The sequence below is a fragment of the Caloenas nicobarica genome, chromosome 1 (assembly GCF_036013445.1).
Source record: "Caloenas nicobarica isolate bCalNic1 chromosome 1, bCalNic1.hap1, whole genome shotgun sequence".
NCBI lineage: Eukaryota > Metazoa > Chordata > Aves > Columbiformes > Columbidae > Caloenas > Caloenas nicobarica.
This window is the reverse complement of record NC_088245.1, coordinates 206450388-206475936: the sequence shown is the minus strand read 5'-3', so window position 1 is coordinate 206475936 and position 25549 is coordinate 206450388. Positions and strand designations below refer to the sequence as shown.

The 25549-nt window shown below is 43.3% G+C and overlaps 1 protein-coding gene across 3 annotated transcripts in view; it reads right to left on the bottom strand.

Annotated features, from left to right (window-relative positions):
- The window catches only part of GRM5 (glutamate metabotropic receptor 5), a 257065-nt gene extending 246463 nt beyond the window's left edge, over positions 1–10602 (bottom strand). For all 3 annotated transcript variants that reach the window (XM_065632035.1, XM_065632043.1, XM_065632051.1), the window contains exon 1: positions 9924–10602. In XM_065632035.1, the coding sequence (XP_065488107.1) occupies positions 9924–10602 (679 nt within the window). The remainder of the gene's footprint in view (positions 1–9923) is intronic.
- Positions 10603–25549: the final 14947 nt, after the last annotated feature.

Sequence of the window (25549 nt, the reverse complement as noted above, 5' to 3'; positions counted from 1 at the left end):
GAACAGACTACCCAAGGGTGAAATCAACTTTGTCTTTACATTAAATCCTTAAGTGAAGGCACTCTGTGTGTATCTTTGTAAACAATGTTTTAGCCTAAACAATAACTATCAATGACGAGTTGTAATTTTATTACCTATTTTACAGACCAAAAATAAGATATGGAGAATAAACTTGTGTAATTTTAAATCACGGAAAGGTGAACATGTTCTGTGACTCTGCCACCCTAGATCAACTGTAGTTTATGTATATTTGGCTAAAGCTTTATGCAACCCAAAATAACAATGTGGGACAAATGGTTCACGTGCTGTAACTATCTTGTTCCCAAAAAACTTAGCACTGAGGTAAGTTAATTTCCTAGATCCTGATCATAGTCCTGTCACTACAATTTTGCACCTTTATTTTGGCAGTACTGCTATTCATCTTCCTCCTAATGCCTATAACATCATCTAGGAAGTTAGAAGAAATCTATCTCATGAAGAAAAGGGAAAAAAAAATCAAACCCTAATTAAGGACAAATGAGAAGGATTTTGTTAGAGTACAACTGACTGAGGAAGAGATAATTTTCCTCATCTTTCCACTATCCTCAAGAGTTAAGTTGGATTTTGGCCGTGGGATTCATTCAGTGTACTAGTTTACCAGCCACCCAATTTATTATCTTTCCAACTTGTCTGGTACATATTGCATCTTGAGCAACAGCCATTCCCAAATCAGTGTTTGTCTGCCCTTTGAAAATGTAATTGATTTTATATAGAGGCTTCCACATACCTGGATCATATACCTTGGCCAGGCGTAAGTGTTGCCAGACACTTCCAGGAAAAAAAAAAAAAGGAAGAAGAAAACAAACAAACAAACAAACCACAAAGAAAACAAACAAACAAACAAACAAACAAACCAAAACAAACCAAAACACAACAAAAAACCAAACCAACCAAACCAAACAAAACAAACAAACAAAAAACAACCAACAAAAAACTCCACCACAGTCAAACTCCTCAATTAGAGGAAATCTTAACAGTGTTTTTTTCCAGTCAGCATATTTAGAATGATGAGTTAAATTCTGTTAGTTTAAAAACAAGGCTGTGATTTAAAACCAACATTTTCTCAAAATTCAGTTGCCAAGGTAGATGGTAAGTGTTCTGTTAATAACCTTCCCAGCCACTTCTTTAATGTATACACACACAATGTATTTATGTCTAATATTCTGCATTACAGCTATGCCTCCACACCATCAGGAGCCTGCAATCAGATTTTAGTGAGATGGATGCAATGTTATCCTCTGTTCAGTGGCTTCAAAATTTAACTAAAGCAAACTCTATAATTTTTTATTCACCTCCAAGACCACTGTCTCCTGTGTGATTCAAGAATCATCTTGTCAGTACTGCCTTAGAGAAGACTGTTAAAAGATCTAGCACTGGCCTTTTGCCTTTCTTATCTTTCAGAGAAAGCTAAAACTGATCCGACCAAGCAGGCACTGTGCAACAAATCCTTGTTTCCTGAAAGACTTCCAAATCTCATCAGCTTGTTATATCCCTCCCTGATTGAAGAGATGAACCCTGGGGGTGGGGACAAGAACTGTGCCATTTCCAGGCCTAAGGCAAAAGACAATTTTAAGATGAAGCTGAAGGATGCTGGACTCCCACTGTCTCTTCTCAGTGAAGGTAGTTTTTCATGACACTGAGACTTTTGTTGACTAACTATAGTCTAAGTGACAGAAAAAATGACATTCAAACACTTAGCCCCTATAAAAAGGAATAAAAGTGACATCTTGAAGATCCGTATTTCCTGCTTTTAGCTAACTCCACCTTGTCATTCCTTTCAAAGTAAGGGGTTTTTTTAAACTTTAGAATAGTACACCTCCTTGCTCACCTTCCCTTTGCTATCTCATGGTATTTCCCCTAGCAGTCTTTATCCCCATTACACCTTGGAGTATGACCCTCATTTTGAGTTTTTCTGTCAGTCAAGATACTTCACAGTGGGTATGTCTGCCAGAAATGTTAAAGCGCTGTCCGGTTAGTCAGTCACCGCCAAACAAAATAAACATTAACTTGATGCTATTTCAGTTTTCTGTCTCTGTATTCCCAGCTGATTGATAACATTTGCTCACTTTTCACAATTCTGATGCTACAATAAATATTTGAAATTGGGGGAAAAAAAGTCACTTCTGTTATAGATGTTAACATTCCATAAAAATGAACAAACATCTCAACAGGACAAGACAGGAACTGGGTTTTCCATTTCCCACATTTTCTTTCAGGTGAGAGGTATTTTTAATTTTTTCTACAAGATTAATGAGATTGAGAGCATATCAAACTGTGATCATCCTGATCTCAACAATTATGTTTGAAAGAGTTTAAATGTCTCAAAAAATAAAAAATAAAAGTAATTTTGAATTTTTTTAAAAAGTAATTATTCTGCCTAAGGGTAAAAATGAAACATTGCAGAAACAGAACACTCAGGAAATCCTTCAATTATCAGAAACAGATTTTCAGAAATAAATTTTCTTTGAAATTGAAAATATTTTCATGGACTAGAAATGACCATTTCTAATATATTATTTCTATGTGTTTTTTCCTGCATATTAAGCATGAAAAAATATCACCTGTGCTTAAAATAAAACTAATCTAATTTTCATTAATATCACTTTGTGAAAAGAAAATAGTATTTCTGACCATGATACAGTTTTCGTATCTGAGAAAAATCTAGATTCTGAAAGAAAATTCTCCACAGCATCATATAAGTACAATTTGTTCCATGCAGCAGGATTAAGGTCAACTTGTTGCAGCTCTTTCTTTCATTTCTTCATCTATTCTCACATGCTATGACTAATTTTCATTTTGCTCTTTACTTGGTAGCAAAGGACGCAGGCAAAAATAGTCTTGTAACCAGGCATATTTGAACAAATATGAAAAGAAATGTGTGAAATAACCCTTATCAGCAAGGAAAGGAAGTTCTGCTTTTGTTATGTTTGCCTGCTTACATTCTGAGAAAATGAATGCGAACCACCTCTTTATATGCACTTATGATAAATTTAAATGGAGGAAAGTGATTTTAAACAGAGAGGACTTTTGAGGATGAGTTTGATCCAATGTTTACCTGCAGAGCTGTCTGAAGAAAATGTTAACAAAGTGACTTCTTTCTTAAGGCTATGTTCAAGAGTAAACCAAACCTTTTACATAACTGAGTGAAATTTATACCTTGTCACTCCCAGTAAACTTGAGCTATTGTGTTTCAATTGTACCCCTGTGCAGTTCTATTTTTCCAGCATTCATCACATCTTTCCTCCATTCAGAGTGGCAAAATATATGGTTTCCAATGGCAGTGAAAATTGCCTTTTGAATTATTAATTCATTTGATTCCAGACAAATTTTAAGCACAGACTCTCAGCGGCTGACCTTGTGTCTGACTAGGAAGGCCTGATCCAAATGTCAGTCTAGTCAACAGGACAGTATTGACTTCACATGGGCTTTCAATGAGACCTTCATATTGCAATGATGGTAAAAGGGAATACTGTATATATTTTTCTCTGATCTTTCAAAAAGGCCAGGGAATGCTTTCATATGGGAAATGAGGTAAACATACAGTTCGTAGTCTCTTGTAGCAAACAACCAGTTTCTCCCTGGTTTCCTCAACCATTTCCAATTACTTGTGGTGTTGAGTGTTTAAGCAAGAAAGGTTACAAAAAAAGCCAGGGGTACTTGAGCTCCATGGCCTATCTGCATGCCAACCATCACCACCAAAATCAAAATAAAAGCACAACTTTTCCTCTCTACACTCTTCTACACACATTAGTTTCCCTGGGAGTGAGAAACAGTTACATAAGCTAAAAAGGGTCCCTAATGTGCTTTGAGAAACTGTGGGATTAAACGAGAGGGCTTCCCTCTGATGAGCTACTTTGCCTCAGAGAGTGGCACAGACTGACTTCTCAGCTGCATTGTTGACTTGCTGTCTATCTGCAGAGCTGGTTTAAGAAGTGAAAGTTGGTTTGATTTTACAGACAGTTTGTTTCAATTCTGCTCCTATCACAGTGGTGGAAAAAACACAGAATCACAGAATCACAGAATGTTAGGGATTGGAAGGGACCTCAAAAGATCGTCTAGTCCAATCCCCCTGCCAGAGCAGAAACACCTAGGTGAGGTTACACAGGAAGGTGTCCAGGTGGGTTTTGAATGTCTCCAGAGAAGGAGAATCCACAACCCCCCTGGGCAGCCTGTTCCAGTGTTCCGTCACCCTCACTGAGAAGAAGTTTCTTCTCAAATTTAAGTGGAACCTCTTGTGTTCCAGCTTGAACCCACTACGCCTTGTCTTACTGTTGGTTGTCACCGAGAAGAGCCTGGCTCCATCTTCGTGACACCCACCCTTTATATATTTATAAACATTAATGATGTCACCCCTCAGTCTCCTCTTCTCCAAGCTAAAGAGACCCAGCTCCCTCAGCCTTTCCTCATAAGGGAGATGCTCCACTCCCTTCAGCATCTTTGTGGCCCTGCGCTGGACTCTCTCCAGCAGTTCCCTGTCCTTCTTGAACTGAGGGGCCCAGAACTGGACACAATATTCCAGATGAGGTCTCACCAGGGCAGAGTAGAGGGGAAGGAGAACCTCTCTCGACTTACTAACCACCCCCCTTCTAACACACCCCAGGATGCCATTGGCCTTCTTGGCCACAAGGGCCCAGTGCTGGCTCATGGTCATCCTGCTGTCCACCAGGACCCCCAGGTCCCTTTCCCCTACACTGCTCTCTAATAGGTCATTCCCCAACCTATACTGGAACCTGGGGTTGTTCCTGCCCAGATGTAAGACTCTACATTTTCCCTTGTTATATTTCATCAAATTTTTCCCCGCCCGACTCTCTAGCCTGTCCAGATCTCGCTGGATGGCAGCACAGCCTTCTGGCGTGTCAGCCACTCCTCCCAGCTTGGTGTCATCAGCAAACTTGCTGATAGTACACTCAGCTCCCTCATCCAAGTCGTTGATGAATATATTGAATAGTATTGGTCCCAGAACTGACCCTTGAGGCACTCCACTAGATACAGGCCTCCAACCAGACTCCGCCCCATTGACCACGACTCTCTGGCTTCTCTCCCTCAGCCAGTTTGCACTCCACCTCACTACCCGATCATCCAGTCCACACTTCCTCTGTTTTGCCGTGAGGATGCTGTGGGAGACGGTGTCAAATGCTTTGCTGAAGTCAAGGTAGACCACATCCACCGCTCTGCCATCGTCAATCTACCTTGTTACATCTTCATAAAAGGCTATGAGGTTGGTCAAACACGACTTCCCCTTGGTGAAGCCACGTTGACTGCCCCTGATGACCCTCTTATCCTTCATATGCCTTAAGATGGCACCAAGGATAAGGTGTTCCATCACTTTCCCAGGGATGGAGGTGAGGCTGACCGGTCTATAGTTGCCCGGGTCCTCCTTCTTGCCCTTTTTGAAGACCGGAGTGACATTTGCTTTACTCCAGTCCTCAGGCACCTCTCCCGTTTCCCAAGACTTGGCAAAGATGATGGAGAGTGGTCCAGCAATGACTTCAGCCAGCTCCCTCAGCACCCGCGGGTGCATCCCATCTGGACCCATGGATTTATGGATGTCCAGATTGCTTAACTGGTCCCTAACCCAGTCCTCATCAACTAAGACAAACTCCTCCATTGTCCTGCCGTCCTCTGGGGCCTCAGTGGTACGGGGCTCCTCAGGACAGCCTCTGGCAGAGTAGACAGAGACAAAGAAGGCATTCAGTAATTCTGCCTTCTCTATATCTTCTGTCACCCATGAGGCCAGGTGAAATAATTGGATGAACATGCAAACTTAAAATTATCTCCAGCACACTCTGCATACTTGTTGTAACAATTTATAAAGTTGAAGGCACTTTCTTCAGGCTTTAAGTGGTAGGTCCTCAGTACAAGGAGTTTCCCATCACATTTTCCCTCTTTGCCCACTCACTCCTACCTCCCTGACATGCAGGGATAACATGTCTGTTCTTGGGGACCACAGTATGACCTGGATTCCAGAACTGATGAAACTGATGAAGGTTTTTTTTTTTTTTAAGTACCCTGATGGTGGATGAAAAAGGTTTATTTTAAAGTCAGGTTGGTACAGAGTAGAACTCCACTAATCATTAAGCAAGGAAGAGTTGGAGAGTAGGGGAAGATAATGATGCCAATGACATGTGGTCATTCCTGACAGAGTTGAGCAAGGAGAATCACAACCCAAGACTAAGACTTGCAAAAATTTCTGATTGGCGTATGTAAAATACACTACAGTAAGTAGAGATGATGTTGTTTTATGAGAAATATGGAATTATAGAATCATTTAGGTTAGAAAAGACCTTTAAGATCATCAAGTCCAACCATGGCTGGCACAGCCAAGTACACCAATAAGCCATGTCCCTGAGCACCAAATCTACACATCTTTTAAACACCTCCAGGGATGGTGCCACAACCAATGCCTTGGGCGGCCTGTTCCAATGCCTGACAACCCTTTCCGTGAAGAAATTTTTCCTAATATCCAATCTAAACCTCCCCTGGTACAGCTAGACGCCATTTCCTCTTGTCCTATTGCTTATTTCTTGGGAAGAGACCAACACCCTTCATCCTACAACTTCCTTTCAGGTAGAGGTAGGGCGCAAGAAGGTCTCCCCTCAGCCTCCTTTTCTCCAGGCTAAACAGTCCCAGTTCCCTCAGCTGCTCCTTATAAGATTTGTGCTCCAGACCCTTCACCAGCTTCATTGCCCTCACCTCAACGTCTTTCTTCTCATTACTCACATTTCCTATTAATTGGATTGCAGAAACTTCATCCTTAAAATTACAAGAGCTCCGCTGACAATAGTGCTTGTTATCTTCCGATTCTCAGGAAAATAAATTGCTCTTAGTGGTGACTTTCACACCTGAAGACATCACCTAGATTAAACCGTGATGCTAAATGTCAAAGGAGCAAAGCTTATGAAAACCTCTTAAAAATCTTGCATATTTTAAATCTTTAAGTCTTGAATAAGGATTTAACAATAAAACTTCAGATAAACCTCCCAAAATATTAATCCACTGCAGACATAGGTGATCAGTACATGTGGAAGGAAAGATTTCAACAGGAAGATTTTATTGTGAAGCTACTATCTTATTCCAAGCTTTCCCTATATTAGATCAAAAAGAGACCTATAACTTCGTCTGCTGTTGGAACTACCAAAGCAATGAAATAACCAGCCTTTTTCTGCCTCTTCTCCCAGTCTGTCTTTGAAAGAGAGAAACCTCCCTCCCATTGGAAATCCTTCCCAGAAATCAAAAATCATATTTCAGAAGAATATGGCTAATGCATGAAGACTAGCTGAAGATAGTGAATGTAGGTGGCCAGAACTACTGGAAGCTCTGAAAGAAGGTCCTCTCTTAATGGGTGGGCAAGATCCTAAATTGATAGAAATTGCAAGGAGTGGGATTGAACAATTTTTTTTTTCCTATTTTGAAATAGTACCTATGAATGTAGGACACTGAGTATAGGAGCATATTTGGAATGTTTACAGGTAAACAGATGCTATAGTAAGATGAAAACTAGTTATAAAAATAAAAAGAATATAAACAAATAATATCTCTTTTGCTTGTTTAATCAATTCCTTTACTTTAATATTCATCTGTAGGAGTATTTTGTGTTGTTTTTTAAAAAAATATTTCTGTTCCTGGAAGGGTCAACATCTCCCATAATCTTTAGAAAGTGTCCCGAACAGCAGACATTGTCATGTTTCAAAGACATACCTTGACCAGTTTGTATTGGTTTATCCCATTATAAATACCATCTGTTCTATTGTTAGAAAATATTTGTGTGATGTTGTTTAACTGGAGAGCGTATTCATCATCATGACCAGACCATGCAGATACATGATAGGATCATAAGGTCTTCAGAAACCAAGTTTAATGTTTGTTCACCAAAGTCCAGAGTTATGTTGCCATAAACATATTATGAATTATATGAGGCCTCAGGTATTAACAACATACCACCTATCTTGTCCACTTTAATAATGGCAGAAATAGGCACATGTACTAGATATATCAATCATTCATCATTTCTCCTTCTTCACGCCCGGCTCCTCTGTTACCTAACACTCTTGTCATGCCCATAGAAGCTACCTCCAGCTTCAACCCGTGTGTCCCTATTCCCTTCTTCCCAATGCACAGTGCAGTGTTCCTCTGCTATAAGATCGACATGCCATATGTTACCATCTGCTCCACAGAGTGTCCACGGGAAGTGGTAAAAGCGAATATTCTCACTCTGTGCAGATTCAGACCTGGTTATAAGCTTGACAATTCCCACACTGAATCTATAAGAATCCCCTTTCAATAAAAAAGTGTAAAAGTTGTTCATAGCAGAAATTATACAAGTCATCAAAAGCAGTCAGGATATAAAATCTTATGCTAATGTGATGCATCAGTGACATTATTTTTGACCATGATATTATTCATACATATTTGTGAAGCGAAGGCTGCACACCAAGCCATGCCAAAGGCATCAGCTGGCACAGAGTGCCTTCAGTACATGATGTGACATAGGGTGATTTATACACTGTCATATTAAACTGCTAATATATTCATGCATCCCTATACAAAAGGGCTGCAGTTATGTACCAACTCTTGTTATTGTGATGGAAACAAGACTACAACAATCTGCAGGTAGGTTCTAATACTTTTTTTTTAAATACTGCAGAATAAGCTCTGTACATATCTGCAGAAGAATGAAGATCTCTACATACTAGTATTGGACAAGCATCACCCCAAAAAAGGGCTTTGAATAGAATGAAAGCTGCCAGAGAAGCATACTCAGTGTGTGGGAAGGACAATCTGCTTTCTATTGGTTGTAATAAAGCCAGAAGCATCTGCTGCTGTTCAGAAATGCCATCACCACTACTCAATCTCTTAATAACATTTTTCATTCCCAGATCATATTCTGAGCCTTCCATTCTGAGTTTGTCTGTTTGAACAGAGGCGACGCGGTGAGATCCTAAAATTCATCACAGAACCTAATTCCAGAAAACTCATTAAATGGTGCTGTCATTAGACAGGGACTGATGAAACCTGCTTTTAAGACAGTATGAAATTCTAGTCACTTATAATGAGATGAACCAGCTCAACTCTGTCAACACAAGGAATAATGAAATCAGGTAAGATTTTCCATAGCTTTTCCCTTTAATCATATACTCTTCTTACACTGGGTAAAAAGCTTAATCTCTGACTCAAATTAACAAAAAGAGGAAAGTGATTTAGCACACAGTTCTGATTTTCTGGACATCTGATGGAGCATAAGTGTACAAAGAAGAGTCGAGGAGACTTCCCTTGCTCAGACCCAAAATCGATAGCCAGGCGCAGAGCAAGAAGTCACTGTAATACTCCATGGGGTATTATAAAAAGGAAAGAAATAGTTCTGGTCTCCTGGCATTGGGACAACCCACGTTCAAGTATTAGCCAGAAGTACAGGTTTTCTAATATTTGTGCTTCTGTGCCTCGGATATTAAGGAGGAACACGTTTTGACTAAGCCACAGTTTCAAATGAAGATTTAGCTCTCTTCTGCACTAGGAAGGCCAGATGCTTTCTCATTACCCATTGATACCAATATAGTCAAAATGATTATTCTATGTAAATATACTGACTGGTAGATTAAGGTAAATAATAAATGTTGTCTAAATTTAAGTCACTTAGGAGACTCCAGAGTAAGCACTTTTAGCAACAAGAGGGCCTAGAGCACACATAATCCTGTATTTCAAACTTTGTTTTCAGCAATTATCAACATAGTGCTACTTCAGCCCAATAGGGAATGCGTAATTATTAAGTAAATGTTTATAATGCTGACAACTGACTGGCAAAAAACCAACAGCATCAAACTGTCATCTATTTGACCACATGAAAGAAGTTCAAAGGCATTCTTATATGGAAAAAAATAACCTCTTACCTTCAGTATGTACAGCAGAAACATAGGTCCAGTTATAGCGCTTGACAATGTCCACCATAGCCCGTGCTTGCTGTGCATCAGATGGCACGACTCTCATAAAATATTTGAACAGAGTTTTGTCACTTAGGTCCATGCTTGTGGCAGAATAAGCAATCTGAGGTATATTGAAAAGCTGCAACAAGTTCTGGACCTGGATAGCAACTGAGCTAGAGCCAGGTCCAATGACACCAACAATGGGTTTCTTGGAGTGGAAAGACGATGAAGATCCATCCACACATTTCACCATCCCTTCCTCTTCTTCTGATGAAATAAGAGAGTCCCTTATAAACTCAATGCTCTGCTCCAGAGCCACAGCAGAATGCCAGCAGGAGTCCCTTATTTCACATCCTAGCGTTATATTTGGCAACAGTGTGGGGTCCAAGTTAATTCTGTCAAGGGTATGTAGCATTGCCTCCACTCTCTGAATGCCATACTGCTCTCTTACTTCTCCACATTTCCTCTCATGAACCTTGTCAACTGTTGGTTGATGGTGGACAGAGAACAGAGCTCCAATGATAATATCACCAGGCATGTGTGCAACTACCCTTCTTTCATTGGCCTGTGCAGAAACCAAAAGCCCAAAATTCCCATAGACATCTTCCTTCAATAACAGGATTGCAAGGAACAGCAAAGGGACCATTTTAGGAAATGGTTTAGGCTGATAGAGACAACATGATGCAACAAAACTGGAGAGCTGGTGAAAAGCAGTTATCAGATTTTTTGAATAAAAGGAGCACTACGCTGATGGTTAACCAGGAGCTTGCATATATTCTCTAAGGAGTCACCGTCATCTCCAAGTGGACAGATATGCAGAGCTGCACATGTGGTCATAATCCTCATAACCTTAAAAAATGAAAAAATTAGAGAAAGAGCTTTAAAATCAGTTATAAAGTCAGCTTTGTAACCTGTTCTAAAATTGCACCTATTCCTAGTGCTGTCAATGACTATAATACCTTGTCTCCTATATACACTTTCTTCCATCACGTTTCAAGCTGGGCAACTTCATTGTACTTCAGTGTTTCACAATGTGAGGCTTGTACTACTGCTGGTATCAAACAGTGTCTTTTTCTTTGAGACTCTTGATTAAAAACTTTTTTGGGAAATGTTTTCAAAAGCACAGAAATAGACAAATATTTAATTCTAAATAAGAAAGATGTTGCTGTTTCTAATGTGTGTTTTCAGAAACAATTCCCTTTACTTTCAGACTCTTTCTATATCACAAATGTCTACATTACACTAAGGTACCTTGGGCTCTACTGTATATCAGTTACAGCAGCAGAAAATTGCTGTTAACAAACAGCTGTTCTTGAAATATTCCAAGGAAAGCAGAATCTGTTTTTTCAAATCTGTAAATCTGTTTTTTTCTTTGTAAGTCACAACAAGAAACAAATTAAAATGCAAAATAAGTTAGGATTAAGAAAATTTATGTCATTATTAATATTTGTGTTTGTTTTAAAATGCATGTTTCAGCAGAGGAACAACAATTCTGAAACAGCAGAGCAGTGAAATCTTTTTCATCTTTTTATATCCCTAGATCGAAAGTCGTCAATAAGCAATTCGACAAATCCTGGTACCGTGGACAACTCTACAGACTTTGTTGATAGAAAGAAGTCAACACAGACACTATACAGATGCGTTACTGCCTAAAATATTTGATCTGCTATGTTTGCTGATAGTCTGCAATGCAATCTGCACTTCACCTTTTGCTGAAGGATTGGTGGATGATTAAAAAAAAAAAAAGAAGACTCAGCAAAGAATTCATGTCTTCAGCTGTGGTTAATCAGACTTGAAAATGTACTCCAAAACGTTCTGTATCTAGTAATGGATTTGCAAAAGGATACTTCTGGGTTTAAATATAGTGCTTAAACAGTAGTTTGTTCAGGTCTTTATCCCTGAGCACATCTCAAGTATCATCTATTGCTCTACACCTGCCAGTGAATCCATTGATAGTACAGAAAGTTAAGCATGCTCTTAAATCTAGGAAGATGTTGAGCTAGTTAGTGAACCACATGCCCAGACCATTATTGACAAGACAACTGTAAAATTCTGGGACAGAGTCTGATCTCAGTTTTACTGACATAAGTCTTTTCAGGTAATAAAAAAGAATATAGAAATTTCCATGTATTTCAGACCCACAAATCATTTCTAATCCATTAACAATGACTCTAACAGTGTTCTGATGTTGTAAGTGAAAGAAACCCTTGTCATAGGAAATCTGTCTCTGTTTCTTTCGGGTTGAAAATCTAGCAGTATTTTAATCTTGAAATTACCACTCACCACTAGGTCATTCAGTACAGTGCCACAGTGAAAATTTTCCTGATTCTGAAGTTGAGACAGACAAACCTAAAAAACATTTTGTGCTTTATGTTAGCCTTGTTTAATTATGATTTTACTTAGACATCTGTAAGTTATAAAGTATTTACACAGAGGAAATTATGTAATAGTTTCAGTGAGTATTCCCAAATGAAATCCAAATTTTTAAAAAGAGAAAACACTGAATAGAAATGGTTTTGTAATATTAATTGCAATATTAATAAGTTCATGTAATATTAATTTATAGTAATAGAAAGTGTTAATAATAAAATAAGGTTCAGACAACTATAGAACTTTTTTTTCTCCAGTCTGTGAAGAGTTAGCTTATCAATACTGCAACCCTTTACCACTAAAGAATAACAACAGTTCAATTCAGGTTAATTAGTCTCTAATTACAGGATATCACTACTGCTTATGTCTTCCAATTGCTTGCTCCATGACTCTGAAGACCGTATTGCATAATTTGCAGGTAGTCCAAAGGATACATGACAAGGGGTAAATTCCTACAATAGCACAGCTATTAAATTCCTATATCTCCAAATATTTTAATTATCATTACTTTAAAAAATCTCTAATTATTTACTAACTTATTCATATTTGAACATAAACAGTACTTTCTCATCTAAAACCATGGATGCTTATTTTTCTGAACTTCTCAAATTAAGGCTACATGTACACAACACAACTATATGGAGAAAAACGCCACCTCTGCCTCAGACTGTAACTGCATATACAGTTAGATGCTTTTTTATAACCTAGCCGCCTGCACAGCTGCATATGTACAAACAGAGAGAGTTCAGAGGACTGGGGTGAGCCTGTGACACAAAAAAAGAACCCTGCCCCCATTCACCATTTTAGTTCTATAGTACACACCAACCAGGGTTCTGGTCGAGTTTAGCAATATTGTTCTTGCAATTATGTCTATGGATTAAACAATTTCCGTATGGGTTATATGGGAAAGAGAGGGAAGCAAGGCCATTTTTATCTTCTTCACACTAAAAAAACAGCTGTTTTCTCTTCTCTGTCTAGAGTTTTATCTGTGAGTATAAAATTACATGATAAAAAATGACATAAAGCTGAAGGTCTCCTTTATACTTCTGGTTCTGTAATAAGATCAGATCTCGTGGCTAAGAGGTTCCTATGGCCCAAAAGCACGCTTTGAAACCAATCAAATCCTCCCACTCCATGACATCCAAGGAAAAAGAAGGGGCCAGATGCAAACTGCAGCTGCTCCAGAATTAATGAAATTTCTTCATATACTCCATTGTACTAAAGTGAAAGTCAATTTATTTGGGACTTACAAAGCTACTGCTAATTACACCAAGAAAACTGCTTGTGTTTTATGGTATTAGGCTTAGGACTCATATCCAGAGCATCTGAAGTCAATGCCTTCTGTTGGCTTTCATGATACAGTGAAACAACCTGGAATTTATAATGATGTGGTTAAGTAAGCCTGCTAAATTACAGTGGATTTGCATTCGTATAATAGAGATCTGGTTCTGTGGGCTTACTCTTGCCCTCAGAAACCTAAAAATCACAGAATGATTGAGGTGAGAAGGCACCTCTGGATGTGCCTCGTCCATCCACCCTGCTCAACGCAAGTTCAGCTGAAGTAGGTTTCACATGGTCGTGTCAAGTCAGGATTTTACTACCTTTGAGGATGGAGACTCCACAACCTTTCTGGGCAACCTGTTCCAGTGTTTGACAACAACCACAGTAAAAAGTCTGATTTTTTAATGTTTAAACAGAATTTCCTGCATTTCAATTTGTGCTTGTTGCCTATCATTTTTCCACTAGATACTGCTGGTTATGCCATTCAAAGATGACATTAAGGTAGTCAGGTAACACACTCCACTTTAAGCCAAAATGGCTGAGCAGAGAGAGCTAATAGACTAACCACACTAATTACATTTCCTGGAGAACATCTTCCTGAAGAGTAGGTGGCCAAGGGAGCTGTTCAAATATACAATTTTACTGCTATTCTGGCCCAAGAGAATCACATACAGTCACTCCACAGTTTGATTACCATTCTTTTCTACTACAAGAAGCTTATTATTACAAGCAGGATAAGTACTAAAATAAAATTAAGCAAAATTCCATGAGCTTAAATATAACTCCTGCTTAAATTGTTAGGGACAACCCTGAAGGGAATTTGACATACTATAACCTTCAGACTGAGAACAGAGATATCAGCAGCATCAAAGACAGTGAAAACTTGCATGCATGCATAAAGTAATGAGAATTGTTCCCCAATTAATGATTTATCTGCATTTACTTGTTTTCATTGATGGACAAACAAATCAACATGCACAGCACTTAGGGTCAAATTTACTTTTCACACTGTTCAATTTCTTCGTCATGGGAGGAATTCCCAATTTACTGCAACATAGGCAAAATGGAATCAGGCACTTAATTACTGGTGTATCATGGTTCCTGGTTTATTTCAGCTATGTATCTAACTATAAATTAATCCTGAAGTCACATACTTTTAACAATAGATGACAAAGACTTTGGTCCTGGTCTTCTGGTGCACTAGCTTCATACTTGGAGCAACTGCAGAAGTAGTGAGGCAGAAAGATAATTCTCCCTCTCCGTCCTTTGCTCAGTCTTGCCTTAGACAAAAATTTAAGGGTTACTGAAATGACTGAAAACACAGAACTGATGAAGTATTTGACATGTTCTTATAACCTCTGATCTCCCTGACAGTAAAAGCTTTATGCCAGTCTCTTGTCAGAAGTTCTCAGATGTTCCTTTAGGGCAGAGTTCCAGCTAATTCATGTTGAGATTTAACTGAGTAGAAAATGAGCATCTGTAATACTCTATGAAACATCACACAACTCTTAAAATTATTTATTTCAACCTCAAATGCAAGTCCATCTATAGTTACAGTCTGTACAGACCAAAGGAAACAAAAAGAGCCTTTATATCTAATGGCATTCATTAAATCTTGATCAAAAAATAGAATTACGAAGACTAGTTCACAAAGGGCTGATTTTCCACTGTGTACGTGGCTGAGAGTTTATACATGGGGCACATATGACTTATTTTTAAGGGCTTCTACTATGGCAGGTGTAACTGTGTTGAAAACTTAAGAAAGAAATCCTTTCCCCCTCCGACTTACATTGTTATAGCAGCGCCCACTAGTGACCCCAGAGTGAGAGACCTGTCTTTTTTGCAATCTAAATTCTCTTGGCTGTGTGGCTTTTAATAGGTAAAATACGTACTCAGCAAAGGGAAGTTTTTGATTTAGCCTATTTTGTATCAGAGAGGGAAAAAAAAAAAAAGAGAGAGAGGCAGGACAACACATTTGTTCAGGTTTCCTCTTTGTTACCATTTTTTAAGTTCACCATCTGTTAGTTCATAGTCTCTAAATCTTAAGGTAGATTTAAATAATAAACATTAAATGTCAGATTACTGAACTGCAGAACAGTGTTGTGATGGAGTGAGAATTTATAGTCCAAACCATGAAAGCACTTAGGAATATGCTCACTGTTAAGCACATGAAGAATACTATTAGTCAAACATCTGCAAAGATGTATCCAAAGTTTAATACCTTTTTAAAGGATTTTCTGGATCAGAACAATTGCAAAAAATTAGACCCTAAAAATTCATTGATTTTTAGTAGCAAATTTTACTTACATGTTATGTTTCTATAGCCTACAACCATGTACTTGCTGATTAAATGCTTTCCAGGCATTCGTTTACAGCACGTACCACATTTAATTCAATGCCATCAATGAGAAAATATATGTTAATACAGATAAGCATCAAATCATTATATCCCAAGGAACTAACTTAGGTTTCATCATCAGAGAAGACAAAACCTTAGCAAGCAGCAACTAAATTACTGGTCCAGAGTGAGTCTGGCCACTTATCTCACAGTAAAGATCACAGGATAGCAAAAGATGAAGCTGCTTAGAAAAACAATTATATAAGGAGACCTCTCAGCTCATCTCAATGGTGCATGATGTGAGGAAAAAGTGTACCTCCAGGATGCTAAGCCCTTGCTCAGTTCTGCTGGCTATTGGCATTGCAAACTCTAAGCGCTGGGTCCAAGATATTTTGGAAATCAACCTCCCAATGCTAGGGTGAGGTTCAGTTTGCAGGAGGTCTCACGCACCCGTTCCTTGGAGGTAATTCACTTTGATCACACAAAACCTGATGCATTCAGATGGTCTTCAGTTGAAAATCAGGAATTTGAGTATACTGTTCTGAGATTTCTACTGTTGTTTAAATTTTCCATTCATCAAAAAAAAAAAAATAAACAATCCTTAGTCATTGCATTATTGTCTCTGTGAATTTCAGCAGGCATTGGATCAAGCCCTTTGACAAAGGAAACAGCCTTATACAACAGGAGAGGCTATGAAGCAGCTTTCTGTAATTCCATTTATAAACTGGAGGAACCTAAGCAGTACAGAACAATTTTAACCATTTGGTCAGAACAGGCACTGAAAATGACAGATTAGTGTGCTGATTTCATGCCTTCATAGATAAATAACATAGAATGCTACGATTATCAGCAAGATGCTTAGCAATACCAGGAAGTTCTTCCCCATATTATGCCCACACACACACACTTTCTGATTGATTAAACAATTTTGGTTTTAGTATGTAGGTGCTTAACTTCCCAGCAAAATTTGCAATGATATCTGCAATTCCACTAAATATACTACTTATTGCTGCTGTTACCAAAAACCTGTCATACCATATGATGCAGGAACTAGTAGCTCTGGTGTGATCACAGCTGTAATCCTAGACATTTTATTAATTAAGAAAACTGTGTGATCTGGAAGATGTGATCAAGAAAAAGCAATAGCAATTCCAAAAATAACATTTTCTAACTAGTCGCAACAAGAGTGGTGTTACAGTGGCATTCCAGTACTACCACTATACCAAAAAAAAGCCATAAACATGTTGGCAAATAAAATGACAAAGAACCTCTACAGAGACCCCAAAAATATCCTCTGAAATGATGACTGACCCTGGCATCCCTGATAATGTAGCATAAATATTAGCATGTAGTTAAAGTGTTTGAGAATGCGCAAAATATTAGTATGTGATAGCAATGTTCAGGAATACAGTAATAATAATAATAAAAAGTCATAGAGAATGAAAAGAACTCAGCAGTTAATTCCTCTATATATCTTTCCCTTTTGGGGTGATTCGGACCGGTGTATTTTCAAGACAATCCTCCGCCCCTCCGCTTCCGAGATGGTCCCCCAACTTGACCATCAAGACTAGAAGAAATAGACGTCTGGCCTCCCCCTGCACCCAGTCACCCCCACCTGCACCAGAAGGCCCTCCTCGGGGAGGAGGTCGAATGGAAGTGGGGCTGCCGGAGCAGCGGAGCCCCGGGGTGCGGGACAGCGCTGCCTGCGGGCTGCGGGCAACGGGCAGCAGGAACGGCCAGGCGGGCGCTGTCCCTGGTGCTGAGCACCGCCAGTTTTAAGAAAAGGAATTGAAAAATATCTAAAAATCAACTAGTGATAAAAATTGCCATGGTGTTAGTCACATTTGCCATGCAAAACCACCTTAAAAAAATACATGGAGCTAGGTCTTTATAGGAAACTATTGGACAAGGTTAACTCCCAGCATAGCTACCTGTGCTGCTACAACCGATTGGCTGTGCATACAAACGTATGCACTGGTTCGTAGGTCTCTGTGTCCCTGCTCGGCTAGTGCTATTGCTGTCCCCCTCAACCCTTAATGAACCATTTTTGCATGCGGAGACATTAGCTCCGATTATTAACTAAGGAACAGACGGGACTCGCAGAGCAGAGCCAAAGTGATTTGTCCCAAGGTCACACAGAAAAGTCTGTGGCTAATCTAAGCCTGGCTGTCTCTGGAAAACAAATACATCCTCATTTCCATTCTCTCTTCCTGGCAAGACAAATCACCACTGATGAATGAAAGGGCTATATCACACACACCACCAAGCCCAGGTATTGCAACACCCCAGTCCCCCCCAGCCCCACACCTATCCTGCTCCTGGGGAGGCATCAGTACTAGCTGCCCTCCAGCACCCAGACCCACTGATGCCCCAGCAGCCCCTGGAAGTGCGCCCCACCGGTTGGTTTACTGGCCCCCCAGGAGCTGTGCTTGTCCTCTGGCAACCAGGGCACCGAGCAAAAGCAGGAGGGATGGAAGGATGGGAAAGAGTTCCTCCTGCATCCACAGGGTTTCTGTCCCACAACCCAGGGCACATAAATCCCTTCTCCCAACCCGCAACATTACCTTGTTGGTGGCAGCAATTGCTTCTTCCTACGATGATGGAAAAGCAGTGCTTTTGGTGGCAATAATCAAGATGGGTAGGGGTAGGCACCTCCTATTTTCAGCCACGGCAGAGATAACATTCCTCACACACACCTTCTGGAGCTGAATAATCCTCAAATGCCTCTGCAAAGATCACCAGCAGGTGAGCCCCAGTCGGCTAACATTGTCACTCCTCCAGCTTTGGGCACATCCTGTTTTCTCCTGATCACAGGCAAATGCTGAGGAACGAGGATCCTACCCCTGCGTATGCATGCACATACACACACACCATGCAACACGCTATTCTCTCAGCATCGCCCAAGTCTCATTTGCAAGCGGCGTGAATGGTCCCTGGATTTAAGCCGGGGGGGAGGGGGGGGGGGAGGGGAGGGGGAAGAGGGAGGAGGTGTGAGGAGGAGAAATAAACAAACAAACAACGAAACAACAGATGAGTCTTTGCTCTCTGCCACCACAGCCCTGGTCTTCCTAAATACTTGCTGCAGCTTGACCCACCTGCTTGAACACCTCCTCCCCTCCTCACATATGCACGGCAGTAACCTCTCTGCATTTATAAGGGGCTAACCCCACATTCTGCCCTGTGAGGAAAGCTCTCCAGGTGCTCTGAAGATTACAAAGTCCCCCTATAAACCGACACCTCCTCCCCGCACCGTCCTCCTCCAGCAAGTAAGAAAGCGGTGCTCGGTTCAGAACAGCATCATCTAAAGGAGAAAAAGAAAAAAAAAAAAAAAAAAAGGCGCTATTTGCTGCGGGAGGATGAGGATCTGTTTAAAACCGAGTCGCGGGGAGGAGTTTACCCCTGCGTTCCCGGCAGCGTTTTGCGAACTCGCACCGCCAAAGTTTCCCTGTCCCTCCAGGGTCGCGCTGCGGGGCAGCCCGAGCGTTCGTTCCTCTGCCGCACCTGCGGTTCTGGCGTTGGGGGTCGTGGGGTCCCTTTGCACCGGGAGAGCGCCGGGCTTCAGCGCAACTTTTTAGTGCCACCAAGTGGCATAATTCCCTCTAGAAAACCAAGCAGTCTGCCAGCCCTGGGCTCTGCCTGCTGCTCCCTGGCAAGCGGAGAGAGTGGGATGCGAGAGCAGCGACCACCCTCCGCTACACACACACACACACACACACACGCATACTAGCGATATCAGGCAGAAAGGAGGGACTGTTTGCGTCTGGAAGGACTGGTTGCCCTCTCTAGCCCTCGCCCTTTCCCTTGGTTGCAGGACGACAGCACTGGGCACAGCAAGAGAGGAGCGATGCCCCTGCCAAGGGCGGCCCGATCTGCCAGCCACGCCGGCGGGACGTGTCCCTCTGCTCCTCTCCCCCGAGGGCTGACCCCCACCTGCGCCAGCCCCCCGGCAGGTGCCACCTACAGCCCCACCTCCTTTGCTGCCGAGCTCCCTCTCCTCTGCCTCCCCCGGGCTCCCTGGACCCACAGGCACTGCAGTTCCCTGCCAGCCCCCTGGCTCCACAGCCAGCATCCCTGGACCATTCTGCAGACACACGGGCAGGCTCCTTATTCGCCCACAAGCTCGGTACCCGCCGGGCCTTCTCCTTCCCCACCCTCCCACAAACTCCGCAGCACCTCTTTCCCCTGATAACTACCTGCTCCCCATGCACACACCTTTCCTCGGTTAACCCTCCCTCCCGAAGCCAGCCGAGGCTTTACCTTCTCCTCTGGCATCCCTGCACCCTCCTAAAGCTTCCCACCTCCCTCCCTCCCTCCTCCTCCCCCTCACGGCTCAGTCTTACCCACCCAGGTTCCTGCTCTCATTCACACTCTGTCGTCCCGCTCCTGTCCCGCCGGCTGCTCCACACCGGCTCTCCACCCCGGGTGAGCAGGGACTCCCGGCACAGGGCCAGGCAAGACGGCCCCGACTGTGGGGTGTGGGAGTGCGGAGGTGTGGGTACGCGTGGGTGTGTGGGAGGGGTCCTAGGTAGCCTGAGCCCTGACAAACTCAACGCCTCCCTGCACTCCTACTGCAGCAGCAACAACAAACAGTAACAAACCATCGCAACATAACACTAGACAGCGATCATCTCTTTATTCAAAGCTATTCTTAGTAAATAAGGACAAATAAATTAAATAAATAAATAATAAAAGCAAAATGCCATTTAAGTAAGAGCTGATCTGGCATTTAAAAGGCTTCTGGGTCCGACCATTTACCAGGCTGTATTTGCAGGGGAGGATTAGCTTGTGCATCCATTTTCGAGAATTAACAGCCATTCTCTGCTGCTGCTCCACAGCTTGGCACTCCCTATTGGTTCCCCCCATTCGGGTTGCTGCTTAAAATATTATCTCTTTTTTTTTTTTTTTTAAACAACTACTAAATGACCCAAATCCTAGCCATTACTTGATGTAGCTCCTTCAGCATGACTGCATTGCTACATCAAACCTGCATTGTGTCCTCTTACACACCCCTGCCTATGTGAAGTAACTTTGATAAAGTTGTTGGGAAACAGAGGAAGAAGGGCAGTCTTGCTATGTCTCTATCCATGCTCCTAATCCCCAGTGATCCCTTTACTGCTGTCTCTTCTTCCCCAAATTGCTTAAAGAAGACTGTGTCGACTCAGACGGAGCTACTGCCTAGAACCGTGGCTGTCCAGGTGTCCGGCTGCAGGGAGTGCCAGAGCCTGCTGCTGCCGGGGGAGGGAGATGAGCATTCAGCCTGTGTGAGGTGCGAGCAGGTGCAAGATCTGCTCGTCATGGTTGCAAAGCTTAAGGAGGAGATCGAGACACTGAGGTCCATCAGGGAGTGTGAAAGGGAGATTGACTGGTGGAGTAACTCCCTGGCGTGCCAGGCAGAAAGGCCCCAAGGGGGAACCCCCCAAAAGGTGATGGACCCCCTGCCCTGTCGGGCAGAGAGGGAGGATTTGAGAGAGCCCCTGCCCTGTCGCTGTCGGGCAGAAGTAGGGGGCCAAACAGCTGAGGAGGGTTGGAAGCGAGTTCCAGTTAGGCGTCGCGGGCAACCCCCCTCCCTACCTGCTTTGCTTCCCCAGGTGCCCCTCCGTAATAGGTTTGAGGCCCTGGATATTGAAGAAGATGTAGGTGGGGATGTGGTGCAAGGGCCACCTACGAAGTCACATAGGAAGAGGCGATCGACTCCACGCCTCAAGACTGCCTCCAATAAAAAAGAAAGAAGGGTAATTGTGGTAGGCAATTCCCTTCTGAGAGGGACGGAGGGCCCGATATGCAGAGCTGACCCTCAGCATCGGGAAGTTTGTAGCCTACCTGGAGCTCGGATCAGGGACATCGCCAGGGCCCTCCCCAAACTGGTGCGCCCAACGGACTATTACCCCCTACTGATCTTTCAGACAGATGGGGAGGAAGCGGCATCCCGTAGTCTGAGGGGAATGAAGAGAGACTTCAAGGCCTTGGGACAAATGGTGAAAGAGTCTGGGGCTCAAGTTATCTTCTCTTCCCTCCTTCCATTTTCGGATGATGATGTGGGACGGAATAGAAAAATTGAGTCCGTAAATGATTGGCTTCGGGACTGGTGCTACAGGCAGGGCTTTGGGTTCTTTGATAACGGCTGGTTTTATAAGACACCAGTCCGGTCAGTGATATGTGGGAAAGGTTTATCCCACAGGGGTAAAAAGATGCTGGGACATGAATTAGCAGGGCTCATTTGCAGGGCTTTAAACTAGATTTGAAGGGGGATGGGGTTGTAGCTGGGCTTGCATCAGTGGGGCAGCACACTGGAATCAATAAAGACCGGGAGGCCCCCCAGGCCCCTAGGGTGAAATCGGTGTACTCGGCTCGCTCCCTGAAATGCCTGTACACCAATGCGCGCAGCATGGGGAATAAGCAGGAGGAGTTAGAAACCTGCGTTCGGTCAGGAGATTATGATCTGGTGGCAATTACAGAGACATGGTGGGACAGCTCACATGACTGGAATGTGGTCATGGATGGCTATGCCCTTTTCAGGAAAGACAGGCCAGCCAAGCGTGGTGGTGGAGTTGCTCTTTACGTGAGAGAGCAACTGCAATGTATAGAGTACTGTCCAGGTGCGGTTGAGGAGCAAGTTGAGAGTCTGTGGGTGAGAATTAAGGGGCAGGCTGGCAGGGGTGACACTGTTGTGGGAGTCTATTACAGGCCACCAGATCAGGGTGAGGAAGTTGATGAGGCCTTCTACGGGCAGCTGAGCGTGGCCTCACAGTCACAGGCTCTGGTTGTTATGGGGGATTTTAACTACCCTGATGTTTGCTGGAAGGACTACTCAGCCAGCCAGCCTCAGTCTAGGAGGTTCCTCCAGTGCATTGACGATAACTTTCTGATGCAAATGGTGGAGGAGCCGACTAGAAGAGGTGCGCTGCTGGATCTCGTCCTCGCTAACAAGGAGGGTCTGGTCGAAGCAGTAAAGGTGGGGGGCTGCCTTGGTTGCAGTGACCATGAGATGGTGGAGTTCAGAATCTCCTGTGGTGGGAGCAGAATACCGAGCAGAATTGCAACCCTGGACTTCAGCAGGGCCGACTTTGGCCTTTTCAAACAGTTGCTGGAGGAAATCCCGTGGGCAAGGCTGCTTGAGGGTAAAGGCGCCCAAGATAGTTGGTTAACTTTCAGGGACTGCTTCTACCAAGCTCAAGACCAGTGCATCCCGACGCGCAGGAAGTCAAGGAAGGGAGCCAGGAGACCTGCGTGGTTAAACAGGGAACTGCTGGGCAAACTCAAGTGGAAGAGGAGGGTTTACAAATCATGGAAGGAGGGGCTGGCCACTTGGGAAGAATATAAGGCTGTTGTCAGAGGATGTAGGGAGGCAACTAGGAAAGCTAAGGCCTCCTTAGAGTTAAACCTGGCGAGAGGGGTCAAGGACAACAGGAAGAGGTTCTTCAAATACATGGCAGATAAAACTAACACCAGAGGCAATGTAGGCCCACTGATGAACGGGGTGGGTGCCCTGGTGACAGAAGATACAGAGAAGGCAGAATTACTGAATGCCTTCTTTGTCTCTGTCTACTCTGCCGGAGGCTGTCCTGAGGAGCCCCGTACCCCTGAGGCCCCAGAGGAAGGCAGGGCAATGGAGGAGTCTGCCTCAGTTGATGAGGACTGGGTTAGGGAGCAATTAAGCAATCTGGACATCCATAAATCCATGGGTCCAGATGGGATGCACCCGAGGGTGCTGAGGGAGCTGGCTGAAGTCATTGCTGGACCGCTCTCCATCATCTTTGCCAAGTCTTGGGAAACGGGAGAGGTGCCTGAGGACTGGAGGAAAGCAAATATCACTCCGGTCTTCAAAAAGGGCAAGAAGGAGGACCCGGGCAACTATAGACCGGTCAGCCTCACCTCCATCCCTGGGAAAGTGATGGAACACCTTATCCTTGGTGCCATCTTAAGACATATCAAGGATAAGAGGGTCATCAGGGACAGTCAACATGGCTTCACCAAGGGGAAGTCGTGTTTGACCAACCTCATAGCCTTTTATGAAGACGTAACAAGGTGGATTGACGATGGCAGAGCAGTGGATGTGGTCTACCTTGACTTCAGCAAAGCATTTGACACCGTCTCCCACAGCATCCTCACGGCAAAACTGAGGAAGAGTGGACTGGATGATCGGGTAGTGAGGTGGACTGCAAACTGGCTGAAGGAGAGAAGCCAGAGAGTTGTGATCAATGGGGCGGAGTCTGGTTGGAGGCCTGTATCTAGTGGAGTGCCTCAAGGGTCAGTTCTGGGACCAATACTGTTCAATATATTCATCAATGACTTGGATGAGGGAATTGAGTGTACTATCAGCAAGTTTGCTGATGACACCAAGCTGGGAGGAGTGGCTGACACGCCAGAGGGCTGTGCTGCCATCCAGCGAGACCTGGACAGGCTAGAGAGTTGGGCGGGGAAAAATTTAATGAAATATAACAAGGGGAAATGTAGAGTCTTGCATCTGGGCAGGAACAACCCCAGGTTCCAGTACAGGTTGGGGAATGACCTATTAGAGAGCAGTGTAGGGGAAAGAGACCTGGGGGTCCTGGTGGACAGCAGGATGACCATGAGCCAGCACTGTGCCCTTGTGGCCAGGAAGGCCAATGGCATCCTGGGGTGTATTAGAAGGGGGGTGGTTAGTAGGTCCAGAGAGGTTCTCCTTCCCCTCTACTCTGCCCTGGTGAGACCTCATCTGGAATATTGTGTCCAGTTCTGGGCCCCTCAGTTCAAGAAGGACAGGGAACTGCTGGAGAGAGTCCAGCGCAGGGCCACAAAGATGATTAAGGGAGTGGAGCATCTCCCTTATGAGGAAAGGCTGAGGGAGCTGGGTCTCTTTAGCTTGGAGAAGAGGAGACTGAGGGGTGACCTCATTAATGTTTATAAATATATAAAGGGTGGGTGTCACGAGGATGGAGCTAGGCTCTTCTCGGTGACAACCAACAGTAAGACAAGGGGTAATGGGTCCAAGCTGGAACACAAGAGGTTCCACTTAAATGTGAGAAGAAACTTCTTCTCAGTGAGGGTGACGGAACACTGGAACAGGCTGCCCAGGGGGGTTGTGGATTCTCCTTCTCTGGAGACATTCAAAACCCGCCTGGACGCCTTCCTGTGTAACCTCACCTAAGTTTTCCTGCTCTGGCAGGGGGATTGGACTAGATGATCTTTTGAGGTCCCTTCCAATCCCTAACATTCTGTGATTCTGTGATTCTGTGAAATTACCAGCTTGACTGCTGCTTTTATCCCAAAGGGTGAAGGATAGGAAACCCATGTGTCCTTAACAGGTGTGGAGCCTGACCTCTTTCTCCTTCACACCCTTCTTCAGCCCCAGCCTGGGACTGGCTGGGAGCCCATCAGCTGGCATCCTTCCCCAGCTCTCCTGGATTCTCCAGTAGTTGAAGCCCTGGCAGAAATCAGTCCTTAGAGCAGAGGGCACTGTGAGTGTGTGTACGTGTGACTTTGTTTGTTCCCTCTACTCAGCTCCAAGGGCCTCTGTGCTGATCTTTGAAGGGACAGAGGTAGGTTACATGAGAAGGGAGAGCTCACTAGTTACCAAGGGATTCCTGCCACTGCACTGGTGGGATGATGGGGAAGGAGCATTTTT